At 38.8% G+C, this 22,562-nt stretch overlaps 1 protein-coding gene across 1 annotated transcript in view; it reads right to left on the minus strand.

The window, feature by feature from the left end:
• usp6nl2.L (USP6 N-terminal-like protein 2 L homeolog) overlaps nucleotides 1–22,562 on the minus strand; it is a 61,646-nt gene that overhangs the window by 25,564 nt on the left and 13,520 nt on the right. The window contains exons 2-4 of the mRNA XM_018242352.2: nucleotides 4,720–4,793; nucleotides 2,898–2,983; nucleotides 1,087–1,126 (exon numbers count right to left, since the gene is read on the minus strand). Coding sequence (XP_018097841.1) covers nucleotides 1,087–1,126; nucleotides 2,898–2,983; nucleotides 4,720–4,785 — 192 coding nt within the window. The 5' untranslated portion in view covers nucleotides 4,786–4,793. The remainder of the gene's footprint in view (nucleotides 1–1,086; nucleotides 1,127–2,897; nucleotides 2,984–4,719; nucleotides 4,794–22,562) is intronic.

Consider the following 22,562-nt stretch of genomic DNA (forward strand, 5'->3'; position numbering starts at 1 on the left):
GATTCTGCTACCTTCTACCGCTCTACCGACTGTGGGTTTTGTTTTTGCTCCTTCCAGCACCTCCTTTTATCTGCACAGCTTCTGTTTTCCTGTTTTTTGGGCCGATCACCGCTCTGTCCCTCAAGCGGAATTTGTACTTTTCAGTGCAGATAAATGGAGATGTGGAAGGGAGCGAATCCGCTGCCTGGAAACAAAATGCAGGTTGAGAGCTAAGGAGCCAATGCTCAGAACCAGAAAACAAAAAGATTAAATTTGCGTTAAATAACTGTTAAACCATTAAATGTGTTATTAATCCCATCCCATTATCTCCCATAGACTTCATTTTAAACAAGTAATTCACATTTTTTTTTAAATGATTTCCTTTTCCTCTGTAATAATAAACCAGTAGCTTATACTTGATACTAACTAATATATTACTGCAGGCAAAACAGCCCTAATGGGTTTAATTGTTTAAATGATCTTTTAGTAGATCTCTTATACAGAAAACCCCAGGTCCAGAGCTTTCTGGATAACAGGTCCTATACTTGTATTATCATGTGAAAAAAGGATGAATAAGTTGCAGGGAAGAAAAATGAACAAATAAAATAAAGAATGAGAGAATCACAAAAAGAAAGCCAATTTAGAGGGAATGAATGCTTGGGGACGGGAACGGGAAACCAAGACAGAAGTGATGGCACAATGAAAACTTTTAGGTACTTTAAACACAGCATTTTTAAATAAGCCACAAAAGTACCTGAAAACTTGCCTCATAAAACTGCATTGACATTGCATGACAAGTACTTAGTAGTAAGGAATAGTACACTATACTGTATACCACTGGTAAGACTACTATGGCCCAGGGAAAATGGGGGTCTGGACTACAATGTTTGCTGTACTGTAGTCCCCCACCTAGTCCCATTTGTCTTATTAGCTGAAAATAAACAATCATGGAGGAGGCTAAATAAGGGGAACCAACCTTCCAACACTGCTGCTGACAAGAGCAAGGAATATATATTTTAAGCAATTCAATTGAAATTGGCAGGTCACACTTTTCTAAATACAGTGCCTGTGTCCCATCACCCTTCAGATGAAGAAGACAAGACATACCTTTTCCTCTTGGGCACTACGTGAAGGCAATTCATGTTCACTGCAAGTGCAAAGAGATGAGCAAGAATCAGCATCAGTTCATCATTAATTATCAGTTTTACATATGAAAACATTACAAAGTAAAACACAAAAATGTAATTAAAATTACAGTTACATTAAATGTCTTTTTAATAAACGTGTACATGCTCACATCTTCGTGAGATGGATTAGTTGGTGCAATGCACCATATTTTTTGGCCGCAATGCATCTTTCTCTTAGCCCACTGCTATCAGGCACATATTTTGGCCACTGTATGGGGCATTAAAGGAATTCCGTTGTGATTTTTATAATGTCGTTTTTATTTCTAAATTACACTGTTTACACTGCAAATAATTCACTCTACCATATAAAAATGAATTTCTGAACCAGTAAGTGTATTTTTTTAGTTGTAATATTAGTGTGTAGGCAGCCATCTCGGGTCATTTTGCCTGGTCATGTGCTTTCAGAAAGAGCCAGCTCTTTAGGATGGAACTGTTTTCTGGCAGGCTGTTGTTTCTCCTACGCAATGTAACTGAATGTAACCTGGATTTTACTATTGAGTGTTGTTCTTAGATTTACCAGGCAGCTGTTATCTTGTGTTAGGGAGCTGTTATCTGGTTACCTTCCCATTGCTCTGTTGTTAGGCTGCTGGGGGGGAAGTTAGGGGGGGGTACAGTAGTAAAGAGTGACTGAAGTTTATCAGAACACAAGCCTCATGACTGGTGGCAGCTGGGAAACTGACAATGTCGAACACCATGTAAGATTTCAAAATTAAATATAAAAAAATCTGTTTGTTCTTTTGAGAAATGGATTTCAGTGCAGAATTCTGTTGTAGCAGCACTATTAACCGATGCATTTTGAAACATTTTTATTTCCCATGAAAGTATTCCTTAAAGATTTGCACTTCACAGGACCAGGGGGCACTGGCAGGCACATCTTGTAACAAGGGCAGGCCTTATACATGTGCATCCAAATGCGTGCGTGTAATTTTTGAGCCATATTTATCATTGTAAATCTAAATACTATTCAAATGCATTCATTTTATTCTATCCACATCTATTAAATTCCAGACATAAATAACAAGAAAAATATTCTGCATCAATATCTTGTAAATTAAATATCAAAATAGTCACGTCTGATTTATAAAGCACGTAGGTTAGTAATAGAAAAGGAAGTGAAAAAAGACAAAAATATACTTACGAGTATGTTTAAGGAAGCAAGGAAACAAATTTCACCTACATACTGAACCGAAGTGTCTCTTCCACCCATTCTGCTAATGTTTGTGGTCCCTACTGCATTGTTCTTTTAATTCTGCACAAACACTCACAATTTAAAGGGATACTACCATTATATAAATTCTCATTTTGAGGGTGTTATTAAGAGAAAATATTTAAAATGACAAATTTCAAGTCCCTGTGATTTGTTTTTTCTTAAAGGAGAAATCAAGCTGTGGGGAAAAAAACCCCTACCCCCACCCGGAAGATGGATGCGTGGAACTTTGCTGGAAGGATGTGCGCCGAGGGGTAAGTATGGAGTATGGGTTCATCTCCCGGGGGGGGAGGTGCCTGGGGGGAGGAGGGAGGGAGGGCTACCTGGGGTGGGGGTAGGGTTTTTTTCTCCTTTAAGGGCTATGTTTAATACAGTGTTTTAATTGTTGATATTGGAGACATGATCAAAACACAGCTTCTCACCCAGGTCTCTCTGCACCTGGTGATTAGTGCTCAAAAACAGTGACATTTTGGTTGGAATGCAGCTACAAGTCAAGTATGGCACAAATAGGTCATAAAACTTACTGTAAGAATCCAAATCTATCTGTGACTTTATAAAGAGAGAAATTTGCATCCTCCCATGGGTCTATCTGAGCTCCAGGCTGCCGGCCCTGTAGGAGAGAGAGCATGAAAGTAGGTAAGTAAGAGGAAGCTGGCACACATACAAGTGCAGAAGTTATTTATTATTAAACAAACTAGCCACTTAAAAGGGCTTTTGGTGAAAAAGGGAACTTTAGGACTTGGGTTTGTGAAGTTATAGAGAAATAGTTTTATTGGCAGTCACAAGGACGTGTCTGGTTTTCAGGAGGGTGAGGGTTTAAGTAATAGTTAATATATTTGTTTAGGTTAGCCACTAGGGGAGTTAGGGTATAACAGTTGTGAGGAAAAGTTCCCAGTGGGTGGAGAATAATAGGTTATATAAGGGAAGCTTTCAGGAAGTGATTTTTAGAGATGCCTCATGGGAAGCAAGATGAGCAGATGAGTCATCTCTTGGAAGAGGCACTGAGCCTAGGTAGTGAGAGGCCTAGTGGTGTAATAAGTTAGCATGGGCAACTATGGCCCCAACTAGGAGTGAGTGGGCATAGTGTTCTCAGTGGGAACCCCGCCAGCTAGGTTTAAGAGAAAAGGCTAAATCCCGACTGAGGCAGCCAGGGCCTAAGAAGGGTGCCTGCGAGCATGTGTCCCTCCCCTGGCAGTGTGCTGTTACGGGAAATGTTTGGTAAAAGGCTAGGAGATTGAGCCCTGTGAATGTGCTGCTGTTCTGCTGAGGGCGCTGACAAATAAAGAGAATTGATTGAACTCTCTGAATCATGTGTCTTAACTAGAGACTTTCCCCCACACTAAAGGTCGGTGGTACATTGAGGGATAATATGGGTACGGCACAGCCCCCGTTAGGCTGATCTTAATAAATGTGCCCCCACCATCTCAATCTTATCCATCTACAGTCAGACATGGCTGTTTTTTGGTCAAGAAAAACCTCTAATCTGTGATATTCCTGCACCTGCAGGCACAGCACTGACCTGGATAAAAAAACGGAGCCTGAAAAAGCATTCTCTATTGTTTCTGCACCAAAAAAAGCCTAGTGTGTGTTTACCCAGGCAAAGTTGCAAAATAAATATCACAGATCAGAAATGAGGGGTCAGGCTGTTTCTCAGTCTGCATTTATCTACAAGCCAAGAAACAGCATGGTCTGGTCATAGCCTAATATATTTTTAAAAGATGTATTTAGAAATGTTTTTTGTTAAGGGTTTTCTCTGAATGCTTTCTTTGTGTATGCTAGCAGATTCAACCAAGTCAGGACTTTGCCAATGTTCACTGTGCCCTAATATTCTGCAGGGAACCCAAATGTATGACTGACCCGTCTGGAAAGGATGGGCACAGTTCAAATTAGATTGAAATGTGTGTAGATTGAAAAGCGATTTATTGTATATTTTCATATGTAATTATATTTTGCACTAACTAAATTCTGGACAGTAAAAGGGAACATGGATTAAATATATTAGAAACAGCTGTTTTATACTCAGGGATGTGTTTGACTATGTCAAGTTATCCTTGACAGAACCTTTTGTCAGCACTACCACTGACTTCAGAAAAATCTAAATGTTCACTGTGGGATGTCCCTAGGAAGACAGCATCTAAATACATGAAATAATCACTATGAACACCACTATCAGTTGATACTATGGTGAACATGTAATAGTAATTCATTCCTGCACGGGCAAAGAGCTTTGCGGCATTTCCCACCTTATATCAAATCCTGCCAAAATGTATTTAAACAAAATTGAAAAAAAAATTAAATGGGGGTAAAAAAAAGGGGGTTGCACTGTTGTCTCTTAGCAACACTTACCTTCTCATACTTGCTAATAATTTCAGCTCTTTCCTGGGCTATAATAGTCTCAATGTCTTTCTTCATGTCAGAGACTGAAAAAGAAAATGTAATCACATTTTAAAGGTAGCAGATAATTCAATATCGACAAGTAATTAAAAGATTTGACACATCCTGTGTGTTACAAACATAGGATATCAGGGTCACCATGCAGTTCTCAAAGATTAAACTTAATTGAACATTTACAGATAATCTGCACTCCCTAGTTGGTGCAAGGAAAGGAGGCAAGGGCAGAGCAAGTCAACTATGTCACACTGTTTCTCACTCATTCAAACATCAAAGAGGGTTAACAGGTGCATGTAACGCACTGGGGCTCATTTACTAACACTGGCAATTCTGCACCTGGGCAAAAACGCATGGCAGACAATTAGAGATAACCCTAGTCTGACCATCTGCATATATAGCAATGAAAGTAAAAATTTGATTGGTTTCCATGGGTTACTGCCCAGAAGCAGTCTAGTGATTATATAAGATTTTATTTCAGCTTTTTTTTTTATTTTACTATGTATTTCAATGCTAAAGGCATCTTCTCAATACACCTGTAAGGTGGCCAGGCCCGGATTTGTGGAGAGGCACCAAGGCTCGGGCCTAGGGCGGCAGGATTTTAGGGGGGCAACATGCTGTCCAACCACACCCACACTGGTTCAGAAACACTGGCAAGGAGCAGAAGATACAGTTTTTTTAAAATCTCCTGTGAGGAAATCCCCATTGCTGTGGTCCCGATGATGAAATTTTGACTGAACAAAAGGGAGGTGATGGGGCGAAGAATGACAGTGGGCCTAGGGGTGCCTGCTGTGTAAACCCGGCCCTGAAGGTAGCTACATTTTTTGCCCAAGTTAAATTGTGCTCACTGTTCCACTTTAGCGACTACCGGTATATCTAAAAGTTTGGGAAGCCAGAAACCCATCACTAGAATGTTATTGTGTCTATTCCAAAAGCAATTGCTGAAGGAAATCCATCTATTGGCATGTTGTATTTTATAAACATGCCAATAGAGGGCTACTGCTCATGTACAGAAATGTCTGAATATACTGTAGATTATACACAGTGGTCTGGCATCATGCCAGTTATCTTATTTCCTCCTAAACTGTGATTCATCACAGTGGGGAATCCAATGTCAATTTGGTAAAGTTCCTCCTTTTTTAGTACCCACTAAATTGATTCAGCCTTAGAGTTAATAAACATTAAACAATTAGGACTTTCCATTTCTTCTCTACATATATGCATTTATAACAGTACAATCCAGAGTGTATTTAATGCACTCACTACTTTAAACATTATTGCTAGAAGAAAGGTATGGTGACGTAAATTTTGAGTACCTAATTGCAGAGCAAGGAAGCACCTAGCAGAGTAGACCCAACAGAAGCCTCAAAATTAGTAGCAATGTAGATATTATAAGGCTTCCATTCTTGTGCATGTTCTAGGATTAAAAGTGGTGAAAGAAGAAAGCTTTGTTTACAGAGTGTAAGCTTGTTCAGAAGAACACTATAGGGATCATTTTACAAAGTGCAGGGCAAGGTACTGAGCACAAATACAGGTGCAAACCACTATTTGTCAATTGCACCCTACCTTGCACTTTCTGAACTGCCTTAGGTCTTTAACATTCAAAATGGAGAGCAGAGACCTGTGCACAACACTGTGAATACAGCACTGCCTACTTTTATTGGAGTTTTATTCACAAGAGGTGGTGCATTCTACACAAAAATGAATGAGAACAGCAGAAATTTGGCCTAACAGTGAAAAAGAGAAACAAAAAAGCGAGTTTTAGTGGCTCCAAATATGTTACATAAAAGAAAAAGAAGATCATAAACAAACTGAACTCTGAGAAAAAATTTTTTTTTTTGTTTTCTCTGATTTTCACATTATTAATACTCTGACTGTGTTTTGTCCTGTTGTAAAACATGGACATGGTGCTAAAAATCTATCATTGTCTTCAAGACAATTTTTTGGAGCTAAGTGGAAACAGCTCAGTAGATGTGGTTTCAAAACACTACCATGAAATTCAGTGATTTATTCTTAGCAGAGGAAAACTTCAAATAGTGCAGACATATATCTTAGTTATCCTATCCACAAGCTTTGTGTAAAAATAGATCTGCTGGATGAAAGCTGCACAAACTAAATAAAGAGCTTTAATTAAAACCAGGAATGACTGAATCTGTGTATATTGCAGGTCTCCAAATTTAAAATATCTTGAAAGATAGCAATCTTTAAGGTATACAGACAACACTCATCTTATTCTGTAGCCAATACCAGCAATCCATTTCAAACTGAAACTTGATTTTTGGGTAAGAACATCTTTTTATTACTTCTTTTTGTTTTATTTTATAGGTAACTTTTTTTTGTTTTAAAAGTTTAAACAAAGTTCAAAACAAAACAAAAATGAATGACAGAATATTAGGCAGGTATCAAGTCGACATATGCAACAGCGTAATAGCACCGGTGGTAGGGGAGTTACGAAGTCACATTGAAAAAAAAAAAAGGTAGCAACTCATCACAGTCTAAGGGGCAAATTCACTTAAGCGCAAAGCAGCGAACGCTAGTGCAAATTCGCCAGCGAAGTGGACCTACACTAGCGCTACTTCGCACCCTTACACCAGGCGAAGTTGCGCTATGGCGAAGGCACGTAACTACGCTAATTCACTAACTTGCGCATTTTACTGAACGTTACCTCTTGCGCCAGACTTTCCTTCGCCACCTCAGACCAAGCGAAGTGCAATAGAGTAGATAGGGATTACTTAAAAAAAAGTTTACATTTTTTTCTAAGTCCCAAAAAACGCTGGCGTCTTTTCCTTTTTTAAGGGTGATAGGCTGAAAAAGATCGTAAATTTTTTTGGGGGTACCCTACTTCTCCCCTACATTTCCAAACATATGGCACCTAAACTATACAGTGGGCACATATATAGGGCAAAATAACAACTCAATTTTATTTTATGAAGCTTTCCCAGGCTTGTGTAGTGTAATTAGGGGCACCCTGGCGAAACTTCGCCTGGCCAAGTACGTCGAAGTGCGGTGAAGCTTGCGCTAGCGCAACTCCGCAGGTTAGTGAATTTTCCCCTAAGAGTATGGTGCATACCCGGTGGAGGTTACTAGGGAGGGCCATGACTGCAGCCTCCATAGGTCTGAGGGACATTGTGGCTTAGGCATCATCCAAATGGGTTGGACAGGGTCTATGTCACACAATGGGTCCTAAACCTTCTTAAATTTGGTGGCTGATTATCTGGTCTCTTATGTAAGTTTTAAAAATGGGACCACATTGTTAACCAGTTGTAACAAAGGTCTAATTGATGGAGGGGAGCAGCCGTTTTCTTGACATAAATTAACAGGATCTGTGACCTCAGTCTAGCATGTTTTGAGGGAACCATACTATCTAAGACCCCCAGGAGGCAAGTAGCTAGTGAAGTGGCCCTAGGAAATCTGTCAGGTAATTATAGTGACTTGGGTGCAAAAATTAGGGACATGTAGGCACACCCAGATCAAATGGAAAAAGTCAGCTGCGGGTTCCCAGCACCAACAGCAGAGGCCATTGGGAGTTATGTAGAGACGGTGAAAGGTTTTGTATTATATCAACCTGTACTTAATCCCAGTCATCATGCTCAAGGGCTGGGATTTTAACTGACCACCACTCCTGGGCTGACCAGAAAGGTTTTGTGCCGTAGAGGAGTATCTTTCATTACTTCTAATTAGGGTGTTCACACTTCAGATCTGAAGTGGGATTTGCATGAAATCAGAGTTGTACAACAGGTTGGGCATCACTTTCAGGTTGTGTGTCAAGATCTTCGTTCAGGTAGCAGGTCTAAGTGTTAAAACTGGAGTAAGTGGGTTTGGGTTAGGTGTGGGTCTATCCTCATCTGTATTGTAAGGATACTGATACAGTGTCACTGAAAATGTAAACTAACTATGTTAAACTATGTTAGTAATGATAACGTTATACAGGTATATTTTTTAAGTCTGAGCAATGGGAATACTTCTAATGGACCTGCATCGAATGAACTTCTCTTATGCTCTTATGAATTACTGGTAGCTCTGGTACTGGTATTTAAAATAGTCCTACGAAGAAGAATTAACAAAAAACGTTCATGTACTTGATTATTGCCTCTGGAAAGCTTTAAGCTGTTTTACTAATATATTCACTTTTTACACTTCCTAATGTGCATGTTAAGGGGCCTATGCTGCACCAGACAAGGGAGGGAAGAAGGGTGCGGACATGGAGGGAGTGAATCACTGACCAGTAATGCGTGTGGGACGCACTCCAATATGTGGCAGCCTTTTATGGAAATAAGGAGAGGGGGGCTTCACATCATCTGGCTTTTCATTTTCTTTGTGCTTATTGTGCAATAGGGAATTCTAACTATTCTTCATTTCTAAAGCAGTCCGTGTGTGACAGTGAGAGTAAGGCACTTTCTGCAATCTGTGATTGGTATATAAGTCACCGAAAACCACAAAGATTAACATAAATATAAACTTGAAAGTAATCTTTGTATGAGCATGTACATTTGACACTAAGGGGAGAGTATTGAACATCGGTTGCTAAAGCAAAAATCGTTCGCAATCCGTCCACAATCTGTTCGCAATGCGAAAAACTTTGTCTTTGCAAAAACTTTGTCCCTCATGCAACAAAATATTTAATGAATTTCCAGAGCAGGTGTTAATGGTTGCCAATGTGCAATAAAGATTTGCAGTGCAATAAAAGCCTAGCGAAGAATATTAAATTTCAACATGCAAATTTTCAAGCTAACATTTTCATGTTCTAGCTGCAAACAACACACTGATGCTGTGAGTCGTTGACAAATATGCGCCTTCTGTTAAATATTGGCTTTGGAGAAATAATTTTAAAAATCTATATACAAGACAGAGGGAAAAGAGAGAGAAAACAGCATATGCATACTGGAGACTTCTTCCACTTGAAAAAGTAAATAAAGTTTATACACTGTAAACAACTGTGCCTTGCAAACAGACACAGTATACAATATAATCAGAGTTCTTATGTTCATACGTAACAGTAAAACCTAATATTTACATCATGACCCACAGTCAGGATCCACCAATAGACCCACCACAGTAAAACTCTTCTTCTAGTTTGACATACACAGTTTATACATTCCATAAATGCTACTCGTTGTTAATATGGCTGGATACAGATTTCAAAATACCTGCATTTATGGTATTTAGAATCAAAAGGACTTACAAAGGTATGCGATAAATATCAGGGCCATTTTTATGGAGTACAAACTGCCTGGGGTCCATATGCATCTTGCAATGTATACGAATATACTCCAAATACACATGGCAGGAGCCTGTGCATGAATTTAGGATTCCAGCTTGTAACAGGATTTGAAGTTGCTTTATCCCTGTACACTGGGCTGAAACAATTTTTGCTATCTAAGCTATAAACTACCATACAGCAGTAGTCATGGCCAATCTTAGGCTTCATAGTCAGCCCCCAACTAAAGTAGTTGGTTATCTCTCCTGCTTTCACCTGTGCAGCTCAGAAACTGGCTACTCAGATGCTGACATCTTTATGATTGCGCCTCATTAAGTAAATAAACATTTTCAAAAATACTCTTTTTCAATTACAATGCCCTTCACTAATCCACACTTGACTTGACTCCTTATCTTACTAGACATTTCATCTTAAGGTCACTCTTTTCTCCATTCCTCTTAAGGCCACTGTCCAGTTCCACTGCCATCTACCTCCTAAGACCATTATCACAAGCACTGGCCAATTTCTTATTCCCAGAGTTAAGGGACCTAAAATAATACTGGCCCAATATTCTGGTTATGTCACTGTTAAGATGCATTAGAAAAGGGAACACCCTAGACTAAATATAGTGTGGTGTCAAGTATAAATGCCCTATATCACATGTCCTTGTTCTTGCTGGTCTGAAAGCAATCTGCTTACAAGTTACTTTAGGACCTTTGGAAGGGCCCTAGCAGAAAAAGAATACAGTATATAGTGAATTGTTACCCACATACACATTGGATAGAAATCTCCAGTAATAGTTTTACCTAAACAAGATGAGACAATATATGTTTGTTTATCTATACTCATGCCAGTTCCATTTTGGCCCAGGTAAGCATTTTTAACCAAGGCACTGAAGATAAAATTTGCCTTTTAAAAGAAAGGCATTAGTCTAATACTACATGGGGCTCAAATTCGGCATGCTGAAAAAAGCAATTCCAGAATCAGCTCCTTACCTTGCCTGCACCCGGTTCCATTGCCTCGGCCCAGGAGCAGGTTCAAACGGCAAATTCTTTTGCATGTTCCTGCACCCAGGCCACTGCACTGGATATGGGTGCAGGCAGGGGGATGATTCCAGCAAAGGGGCTGAACATGCAGGCCAAGTTTCAGCCCTGTGTGACATTAGCCTAAAGATTCTGAAGGAACACAATAGGGTATGCATCTGGGTGCAGATGAGTCTGTGGTATAAAGAAAACAGGTACCGTGGCTTTTTGGAAAAAAAGTCAACAAAACTTCATTACTAGAGGGGTCTTGTCAATGCTATATACAGGGCCGGATTTACATAATGGGCGCCCCTAGGCCCACTGCCGTTCATCGCCCCTGTCCCCTCCCCTTTATTCGGGCAAATTGTCATCATCTGGACTGGAGCTATGGTGATTGGCGCACGGGAAATTTAAAAAATGATTGTATCTCCAGAGTATAGCCAGTGTTTATGAACCAATGTGGGTGTGGTTGGGCAGCATGCCACCCCCCTAAAATCCTGCTGCCCTCGGCCCGGGCCTAGGTGGCTTTTCCACAAATCCGGGCCTGGCTATATAAACAAAAGGATCTGAAATAGATAAAATTATGTTTTTACTGAAATTGCAGTAGGAAATAAACCAAAACAAATTTCATTCAAACCTAGTTCACAAGTTAAACAGCAACCAACATCAAGTTGTACAAATATGGCAAAGAGCAATAAGATGTGCAATTTCAGTGTGTTTCTCTACCTACAAACGCAATGAACCAGAGTTGCAATTTTACATTGTATGACTACTGCTAACCCAGAGTTGGGGCACCAACTTGTCTAAATGTAAAACTATTCAGCTGCTAATATCAGTGGCAGATTCCCAAAAAACACAGCCATTTGATATTAATTGCTCCGTTTAAATGATTACAAGGATGTCATCTATGAACTTGGACAGTTTCCTGGAGAATACAAAATCCAGATGGAAGAAACAATTATTCCAACAGTGCGTGCTCTTCTCAGAGTTGGAGTAGCCTTGAAAGAGAGATTGACAGGATACAAGCACTGGGTGTAATGGTAAAAGTACATGAACACACTGAATGGGTCACTCAACGTGCATGACTAATGATAAAAAAAAAAGACAGGAGATTCACATTTTTAAAATTTAAAAAAAGCTGTGAAACAGGAGGGGCTTGGATGATTGACATAATATCAAAGGCTATTGTTATACTAAACGCTATAATTCATTTGGAGGGGTTGAACTTGATGGACTTTGCCTTTTTTCAACCCGATTTAACTATGTAACTATGTAAGAACGCTGTCAAGTGCATACTTAATAGCACACTTAGGGGTTATTTATCAAAGGTCGAATTTTTAGAGTAATGTTTATTCTTTTAAACTCAAATAAATTAAATTTCATCCCCAATTCGAATGGTATGTTAATTATAAAAAATGTGTAAAATTTCAATTGAACAGTCCCAACCCGAAAACACAAATCAAATTCAAATTGAGTTTTCCTCCATAAAAAACAATTCAACTTTTTCGTGTCAAATTTTCTTTGAAGTGCAACTTTTTTTTCCCCATTGGAGTCTATGGGGCATCATTTTCAAAGCAAAACTTGACAAAAATTTGGCTCAACACTACTATTAACATCTTCAAATAGTTCAAGGGACCTCTGCCAATGATACATGAACTCGGAATGTTTTAGGCGACGAATATTCAAATTAGAACTGTTTCCAGGGTCGAAATGTGACAAATCTAACATTCTAATTTAAATTCTAGTTGGTGGTTTTAAATTCAAATTTTTGAGTTTTGACCAAAAAGAAAAATTTGAAAATTCAAATTTACTATTCGAGCCTTAGTAAAATTTACCATTCGAGCCTTAGTAAATCTGCCCCTAAAAGAAGGCTACAATTTTAGTGTACCTGATGATCAGTCAGGGAGGGTATTGCCATTTGAAATAAAATAATACAGGATAGTATTAAGCTGACAACACGTAAACACGCCACATGTCATTAAAGGGGTAGATTACCTTTAACTTAACTTTCAGTATCATATCATTTTAGTATATAATATAATTTCCAATTAGTCTTGATTTTTTTTTTCAGTTACGGTATATATAGCTACAGTTTGTTATTTTTAAGCAGCTTTTTGGAAGCAAGGGTCATATTTACCTTAGCAACTAAGCAATGGTTTGAATAAGAGATGGGAATATGAATAGGAGAGGGCCTGCATAGAAAGATGAGTAATACAAAGTAACAATAAAAGTACAGCCTCACAGAGCATTAGCTTTTGGCTGCCAGGGCCAGTGACCCCCATAAAGCGAATTCAAAAACTACATAAAATAATGAAAATCAGTTGCAAAGTTGCTATGAATGGGGCATTCTATAACATACTAAAAGTTCACTCAAAGGTCAACTAAAGAAGAACTAAACCTCCATAAATCAAAAATCCCCATCCCATTCCCTCCATTGGCTCCCTCCCTGCTTTCTCCCTCCATAGTACCTTAGTTGAAGTAGTGTCCCTGGCATTAACCTTGGCATATTCATAAAAAAGTTCAAAATTTCGCAAATACCGCAAAAAGTTGCAAAATGAATGGAAAAGTCAGTCTTTTCGTTTAATCTGCTCCTGCCGATCCTACTTCAGTCCTCCCAACTGTAGAATACTTCACAATGTATAGAAAAATGGATCAGCGCCTCTGGCATCGGAGACAAATAAACACCAGGAAAAAAGAAAGAGAGAGAAAACAAAAAATATAGTGTAGTATTTTTGTAAATTTATAGTTCAACACCGCGTGCTGTTTTGGGGAAATAGTTATACTGTGTTACTTCCCTTTTAACTCAGGTGTTTCACGTGCTTCTATATCGTGCTTAAACCCCTCCTCAGCTGCCTTTTAAGTTTTCTCAGTTGTGCATGTGAATCCTTCCACCGATAACCTGTTGCAATGCCTACTTACAAGACCCTGATTATTAGTCTGCCCGTAATGGTATCCACGCTCCGTTTCTCCTCCGTCACTTCTTGTCCCTATATATATATATATATATATATATATATATATATATATATATATATATATATATATATATATATATATATATATATATATATATATATATATATATATATATATATATAAATATAAATAAGAGAGACTTGCATCGTGTAATATTGCTTTAATAAAACGTATAAAATTATTTTAGAAAAGGTTCACTCACATTTTCATTGTCCTTTATACAAATTTCTATAAAAAGGCTGTTTTGCGCAGGTTGCCCAGTTGTTTCCGTAGTGGGAGTTGAAGAGCCGGCTTCCCCTTCTCCTGCAATCAGCTTCCTCAGAGGCCTCTGATGAAGCTGATTGGACCAGCAAAACGCGCCAGGCAGCGGGGACGGAACGGCAGTTTGCAGGAGAATAGCCACGAGGGAGAAGGGGAAGCCGGCTCTTCAACTCCCACTACGGAAACAACTGGGCAACCTGCGCAAAACAGCCTTTTTATAGAAATGTGTATAAAGGACAATGAAAATGTGAGGGAACCTTTTTAAAATAATTTTATACGTTTTATTAAAGCAATATTACACGATACAAGTCTCCCTTATATATATATATATATATATGGGGGACAAGAATTGACGGAGGAGAAACGGAGCGTGGATACCATTACGGGCAGACTAATAATCAGGGTCTTGTAAGTAGGCATTGCAACAGGTTATTGGCGGAAGGATTCACATGCACAACTGAGAAAACTTAAAAGGCACCTGAGGAGGGGTTTAAGCACGATATAGAAGCACGTGAAACACCTGAGTTAAAAGGGAAGTAACACAGTATAACTATTTCCCCAAAACAGCACGCGGTGTTGAACTATAAATTTACAAAAACACTACACAATATTTTTTTGTTTTCTCTCGCTTTCTTTTTTCCTGGTGTTTATTTGTCTCCGATGCCAGAGGCGCTGATCCATTTTTCTATACCTTGGCATATTCATGCAGAGTAGTGAGCTGAGCTCTTCGGCGCCATCTTCTGTACCTCTGGGTTCCTCATGGAAGTGAACACCGACACTGAGCTTTTTCGCACATGCGCAGTTGGGGGCCATTCTGGTATCCCTGCCTATGGCACATGCGTTGGAAAGCTCCAAAGACTGGCGAAGGAAAAGAAGATGATAAAGATACAGAAGACGGTGCCGAAGGGCTGAACTGGGGATTTTTGAGTAATGGGAGTTTAGTCAGGGGCGCTCCGTCAATGAGGCGAGTTGAGCAACTTGCCTCAGTCGGCAGCGACAGGTAGGTTTCATGGGGAGGCAAAAAAGCCGCTCCTGGAACCTTTAAGAGCCAAAATTCAGGTTTTGAAAGCGGAAATTCAGCTTTACTAGAGCGATAGAGTGCAATTGCGCTCTTCGCAGTAGTGTTCCTGCCAGCGAGGGGGGTGGCATTTGAGGAGCCGCCTCAGGCGGCTTCCTCATAAGAATCGGCGCTGCGTTTAGTTCTCCTATAAGTATGCACAGGACATGTTAAATAGAAAGGTCTCAAAGGTGTAGCTGCTTATGTAGATGATCTCTTGGTATATAACAGCACACTGGAGAATCATGATAAAAACATAAAAGCTATACTTCAAAGATAATGGGGAAAAAAACTAATTAAATTCAACACTGAAAATGTATTCTACAAGCAGACGAAGGTCTAAAGCCTGATCTAAACAAAACTGCAATATCTATTGGACCACACAAAAATCATTCAGAGTTGGACATAATACTGGGAAAATATTAAAAAAATTTATGAGAAGCTCTGCAAACAGACATTTATCAACAGAAGGTACTTTCTAATAAACACCTGACAAAGAAACTAACAATTCCGGTTGATGTGTATAAACAAGAGCTTGGAGCAGTTTGGTTGCAGGTGTAAAGTCAGACATTTTTCCCTAAAAGGCACTCAAAGACAGAAAGGTGAATTATGAACATTTCTATCAGTATTAAACTACAAGGCTATTGATATAATCAAAAACAATTTAACATCTGCCTGAGCCAGGCTGCAAAGTATAATGCTTTGTCTGCAATAAGATATAGTGGGGACATAAATGTCTGGTAATATAATTCCTGTAACTGATGCCTGTAACTGAGGCAGCTGAAAATGCAACTACAGAGGCCCTACAGCTGTCAGCACTGAGTAAAGTCATATTGAATGGACAATCATAATAAAGCTGTTCATGTCCTCCTGAAGTAACTTTGGAATAGTCTAGAAGTACCATAAAATATGCAAAGGTGACAGATTTGCTTGCTACATTGTGATTTTAACTGCAAGGACCCAATCATTCCACATGCAGTACCATCAATACACTGCAAAGAGCATTATCAATGTACGATATGGGACCGGTTTATAAAAAAAAAAAGAAAAAAGTCTTGATTTTTGCATTCGGAGTTTCGTAAATAACCTCCTATGTGTCATACTATCAAATATTTCGTGCCCACAATACACAGAATTCTAGGGGAAAATGTAAAGCCATGCATTGTGCATCCCACAAGTAAAACCTTTGTTAAAACTGAATCATGCAACAGGAGAACGATCCTAAGCGCACCACAAAACTCAATGGTCGGAAAAGAGAACTTAGGTTTTGGAATGACCACGTCATAGTTATAACTCGACACCACTGGGAAGCTGCAGTGAGACCTCATGAGAGCGGAGCATAAAACATAACCAAACTAAAGTTCTGAAAGCAGGGGTGGGCCAAATTCTTAAAACACAATGAAGAACTTTCTTGTTCACATTACGGTATCTGCAATAGAAGCTCATTTTAGCTGTTTAATAAATTTAAACTATAATAATTATTTCCATGAATTTATATAACCAGTAATGTAACTAGGCTTACACAGGCCTTGGTGCAGGACTTCCACCCAGGACTACCCACCTCTGCAGGAGCCCACAACTTCACTTCCATGTCGATTTTCAGCCATGGTGTCTTCTCCCTTGCAAATACCTTTAGAACTGGCATTAATCTTGCACACCATCATGGGCCCACTATGGGGTGCACCCCTGGTAATTATGTCACTGTGTCTAGCTCATTTAGGCAGCACTTTACGGGACCCCAGTGAAGCCTACAGCCTAAGGTCTCTTTCACATTTACCCACCTGTATATTTTTGGAGTATGGGTGGAAACCGGAGAACTAAGAGGAAACCAACTCCAACCCATGGTTCAAAAAATATTGACAAACAACCCTGGAAGCATTTGACTTAACTGCTATCCACCAGAAGTACTAATACAAACCAGTGACACCCTATACCAATTACCTACAATGTTTTATAGTTAACTCGCAAGGAATCCATGTGCCTGAGAAGACCAACACATTAAGAAATATTTATAGAGTGTTATCGTTCGAATGTCTTTCTCAGGTTTTAGTTTCCAAAACATGAAGACAACTATTTTTAAGCGGGACATTTTAATTTTAGATTTCTTCTCTTTTTAAGGAAGCAAACCATGACCCTACATTCTGGACCATAATAAGCTTGTGCTTTAATAGGAGAGTAAATAAATAGAAGCTTGACATTATGGAATATGGATCATTGCCAGAAGGTTCGTCTATTTTAAAATTTGGTAATGGAAACAGAAAATTGTAGATTTCAATAGAGTTCATTGTCATGAGAATTAAAGGGGATATACAATTTAAAGGGGAACTTCACCATTTGACAAAGTTCCTACTATGCCTCATTCCAGTCTGCTACTGGTTGCCAGGAGCAACAAAAAACCTGATTAACTGGTAGGATTCAGTTTTATAATGACTCCAATTTTTTATTATCTTTTATTTAGGCCTTCTATTATTCATATACCATTCTAACTTCCTAACTGCTGCCAGGTTACTAGGGTACACTCTATCTTTGCAGTTAAAATTCTGCTAGCTGCAAAACAAATAGAAATCAATATTTTTAAAACAAATAAAAATTAAAAACAATTGTAAAAACCGAGGTGAGAAGTGCAACTGAAGCATGTTCTGTATTGCATGACCATATAATACATTCCTGTTCTCTTTTTTTGCGAATATATTTTCTCTAGGCATAATATTCTTATTTTTGGGAATTTACTATAATTGCCAATATTTCTGTTTTGCGTGAAAAGATTTGAAAAAATGTTTTCTTACCAAGCGCAAATATCCTGTAGGTGTTTATTGAGCTGATTATACCATCATTATATTCTGATTAAGTGTAAGCTCAAGTTTGCTAAAAAAAAATTACATTTATCCAATAGAATGGTTTTGCCACCAATTTAGGGTAGAATTACACTGGGCATTTTCGGCGCGATCCGACGCGCTGCTCAAAAATGCAGGCGTCAAGTGGGATGCGACGGAAATAAGGTAAGATATACAAATGTCGGATGACGTCACAGCGTTGATCCGACGCTGCACACTGCATCGTGTCGCGTCGGATCAACGCTGCGACTTCATCAGACATTTGTACATCTTACCTTATTTCCGTCGCATCCCACTTGACGCCAGCATTTTTGCGCAGAGCGTCCTAACACGCCGAAAACGACCGTGTAGTCCTACCCATAAATTCATGCAGGTTAGTTAACATCAGTACATGGTTCTGGTTTATTATTACAGAGAGAAAAAAATTCTCTATGGGCAGTGGTGTATCTACTAAGCGCTGAGCCCCCCCAGCAAAAAAATCTTTGGAGGGGCCTGGCACTTGCCACAACCGGTACCCATGACCAGCCCCACTTCCCCACCACTTGCTAGTGAGCGAGCGTGCCTTTCTTCCCATCTGCTCTTTGCCAGGAAAGGACAATTAAAGAGGAAGCAGACCCTGCGTTCCTCTACTGCTTCCTCTATTGTTACGCCACTGTCTATGGGAGATGACTTTCCCATAATTCTGTATCAACAGTGTACTACAGTGAATAATCACTGTCATATAGTGGCTCAGTTATTCACTATGCTATATGTTTGAGGGACAGATTACAATACAATGATGATGCTATAGAAAGAGGTCAGTGGAGCTTCAGCAATGTGGTGGCATTAAAAGCTTTTGGAGAGCCACATCCAGCTTACAAGCCTCCAGTTACACAGTCCTGCTCTCTAAAATAATTTGTTTTGATTTCTTTTTGCTTTGCACTTTTGTCCAGGACGGTATGAAATAACACATCCTGTATTTTCCAAATGCCGATGCATTTCAAATTAATTCTCTTGTGCTGTGCTGAAAATCCAAAGCAAACTCAGCCATTTCTCATTTTTCTGTTTAAATGTTTTTCCAAAAACATGAATAAATGTCAAACAGCAAAACTGCTGTTACCAATAACTTCCTCCAAGCAAGCAAACATTTTAAGATATTTCCACATATATATTGCACATAGCTGCAATTCTACCTGTGTTTCCTTTGTTGTTGTCTCTGCCAACTTTATATTTGCATAATGCAAGTATGGGATCCATTATCCAGAAAGCTCCGAATTACAGGAAGGCCGCCTCCCATAGATGATACATTTGAGATACATTTGTATGGAGATACAAATTATGGAAAGACCCTGTGTCAAGAAACCCCAAATCCCAAGCATTCTGAATAACATGTCCAATACCTGTACTAGAAATTGTATTAGCAATGTATTAAAATGTTTTTGTCAGTATATCATCAATAAATTATATTCTATAGACCACTATTTTATCAATGTTAACCAAAGCCATAATTCAAAGATTTGCAGAATGAAAACAAATCTAATTATAAGCAAATTTCTTGTAAATGTTAATTAAAAATTTTCAATGCGTTTAAACTTATTTCTAAGGTAATTGTTATTAAAAACAGCATCAATCATGATTACAAGTATTATTGAAAGAACGAAGCAGCATCTGCCTGCGAAACGCAATAGGAGCAGCAAAATCGGCCTGAACTGACGCGGCCCCTGGGTCCTGTGGTTATCGGGCTGGCCCGCACATAACTAACAGGTCTGTTAACCAGAAAATAATGCAACCCCTTTAACACACCTCATTCCCAGTCTCCCTCTATCTATCTACTTTCCTGCCTCACAGTTTCCTATATGTAAAGTCAAACATAACCAGTTTCCATTTTGAATTTTTGACCATACTGTCTGAAAGTTTCGGCATGTATGTCAGCTCAGTTTGACAATTTTATGTTAACCATAAATGCAACTTGTCATAGGTAAAAAAAAGGAAGGTTTTGAATAACTTTAATTTACACAACTCCACTAATATAATAGTAAAAATGGCCATTGCACCTTAAATTTATTTTCTTGTAGAATCCGTCTAATGAATAGTTAAGTGGTGAACCTGCAGCTAATTTGTTCTGTACAACCATAACCCTCCTTAAACGCTCCTGTAGTAAAAGAATGCAACAAAGGATGCAACTTAATGAGAATGGGGTTGGCCAGCTGAAAATAACCAGTAGTGGGAAACATCAAACATAGCAACTGCGGGAATAAATAACAAAACAACCGAAGTTTTTTCAGCTTTCACAAAGAGACAAGAACCACAGCTGTGTTGTCTGTTGCTAACTTTGACCAGATATGGATCCCAGTATATTGGCATTCACTCAACAATAATCATCATTTTGCGAATGGTTCAAACAGCATTCCCCAAGAATGTGTCTAAGCTGATTTAACTGCACATTTGCTGTAGCCCAAGGGTGACACTGTAAGCCAAATTTTCTCACTTTCTTTAAAATAACAATGATATAAATGTTATGTCAAGTAAAATGAATACTTTTCATCATCAAAATGTTTTTGAAACCCTGGGTTTTATTGCGGTGCATTTTCTCTCGTTTCTGTTGCATTCAGCCACCCTTAAGCTCCTTATGGTTACTGTGTTCATTGGAATCATTGGAATTTTAGACAATATACATTCATAACCTGCCTAAAGATTCCTTCCAAATTAAATTACATATATTTCCATACAAAAAGATCATGTTTAAAGTGCAAAGTGAACTGGAAACTGCAAAACTTACTAGGACAAGTTGCACATGGGCTGTAACCTATGGCAACCAGTCAAAATGTTGCTTTCATCGCTCTACCTGCAGCTGTTTGCATAACCGATTGGCCGCTCTGGGTTAGAAGCTATGTGCAATTTTGCCTAATGATGATAAATGAGCCCCACTGTTGCTGCTCATTCCCTCCCAAACTATAACTTGTGGAGTATTAAAAACACTAAGGGTAGAACTCCATGGGCGATTTTAAGTGCGATAGCTTACGTTCTGATGCGCTGAGATGAATCGCAGGCGTCACATCAGATGTGCCAATCTAAGGTAAGTAATAGGAATGATGGACGTTGTTGCTGCGTGCATCCGACATGACACAACTGTCGGATGCGAACACTGCATGTTGCGTCTTCATCCGACAGTCGTGTCGGTTGCACGAAGCGACAACGTCCGACACTCCTATTACTTACTTACTTTGACGCAACGCCTCGATTCATCTTATTGCGTCGGAACTGAAGCTATCGCACTTAAAACTGCGGAGTTCTACCCTCATTTTTAACAGTGAGGTAAGGGCCATGGGGGTGAACAGGACTTGAGAACTATGGACCTCATTGACAAAAACAGTTAACATTTGCAAAAAGTGCAATAACCCATTGAATCTAATTTTTGCTTTTCCTCCTAATCAGTAACGGGAAAGTCAACCCCAAAATAAACATTTGCCTAATAAAAGAAAACATAATTATAAGCAACGTGACAAAATAAATATATTACAAATTTGGTATGGTTTTTAAGTTATTTGTATATGTTATGCTATTAAAAGCAGTGTCTGTCTGTCCCTCGGCAAGCCGGCCGATTAAAGTGGACCTCACCCAAACATAAAAAGCTGTATATCAAATTAAATATGAAACCCAAATAATTTTTTTATTTAAGCATTCATAGCTGTTGTGAACTCATTTAAAAATCTCAGCTGTCAGTCAAATATGCCTTAGGCATAGAGGCAGGGCAGGCAATTACTTTCACTTTTCATTCAGCACTTACTAGCCAGGGCATGGGGATGGACATCAGGTCCCCCGTTCTGGTGCACAAACTAGATGTTGAGCTGATACAAGGCTTGTCTTAATAAGTGTCCACAAAATGGCTCCTGCTTGCTTGCTATAATTAAGAAATCCCAGACAAAAGGAAACAAGGTTCAAATAATTTTTACAGTGTCATTAAAGTTCATTTTGCTTGACTAACATGATAAAATAGGATTTGAAATACTTTTTTTGGGTGATGGGTCCCCTTTAACAGACCTGTCTTTGCTGGGGGACGAAGACTTTTGCAACATTGTTTAAAAAGTAACAACCAGGAGCAATTGTTTTTACACATAACTTGAAAAAAAATTTGCTTAGAATCATGTTTTCTTTTATTAGGAAAATTTTTATTTTGGGGTTAATTTGCCCTTTAAAGGGGACCCGTCACCCAGAAAAAATATTCAAAATCCTATTTTATCACATTAGTCAAGCAAAATGAACTTTAATTACACTATATAAATTATTTGAATCTTGCTTTCTTCTGTCTGGGATTTCAAAATTATAGCAAACAGGCAGCAGCCATTTTGTGCACACTGTTATTAAGGCAAGCCTTGCATCATCTCAGAATCTTATTTGTGCACCAGAATGGGGGACCCGATGTCCATCCCCATGCACTGGCTACACAATTAAATTATGAAGAGAATGGGGGAATA

Source organism: Xenopus laevis, chromosome 4L (genome assembly GCF_017654675.1).
Source record: "Xenopus laevis strain J_2021 chromosome 4L, Xenopus_laevis_v10.1, whole genome shotgun sequence".
In the NCBI taxonomy this organism is placed as follows: domain Eukaryota; kingdom Metazoa; phylum Chordata; class Amphibia; order Anura; family Pipidae; genus Xenopus; species Xenopus laevis.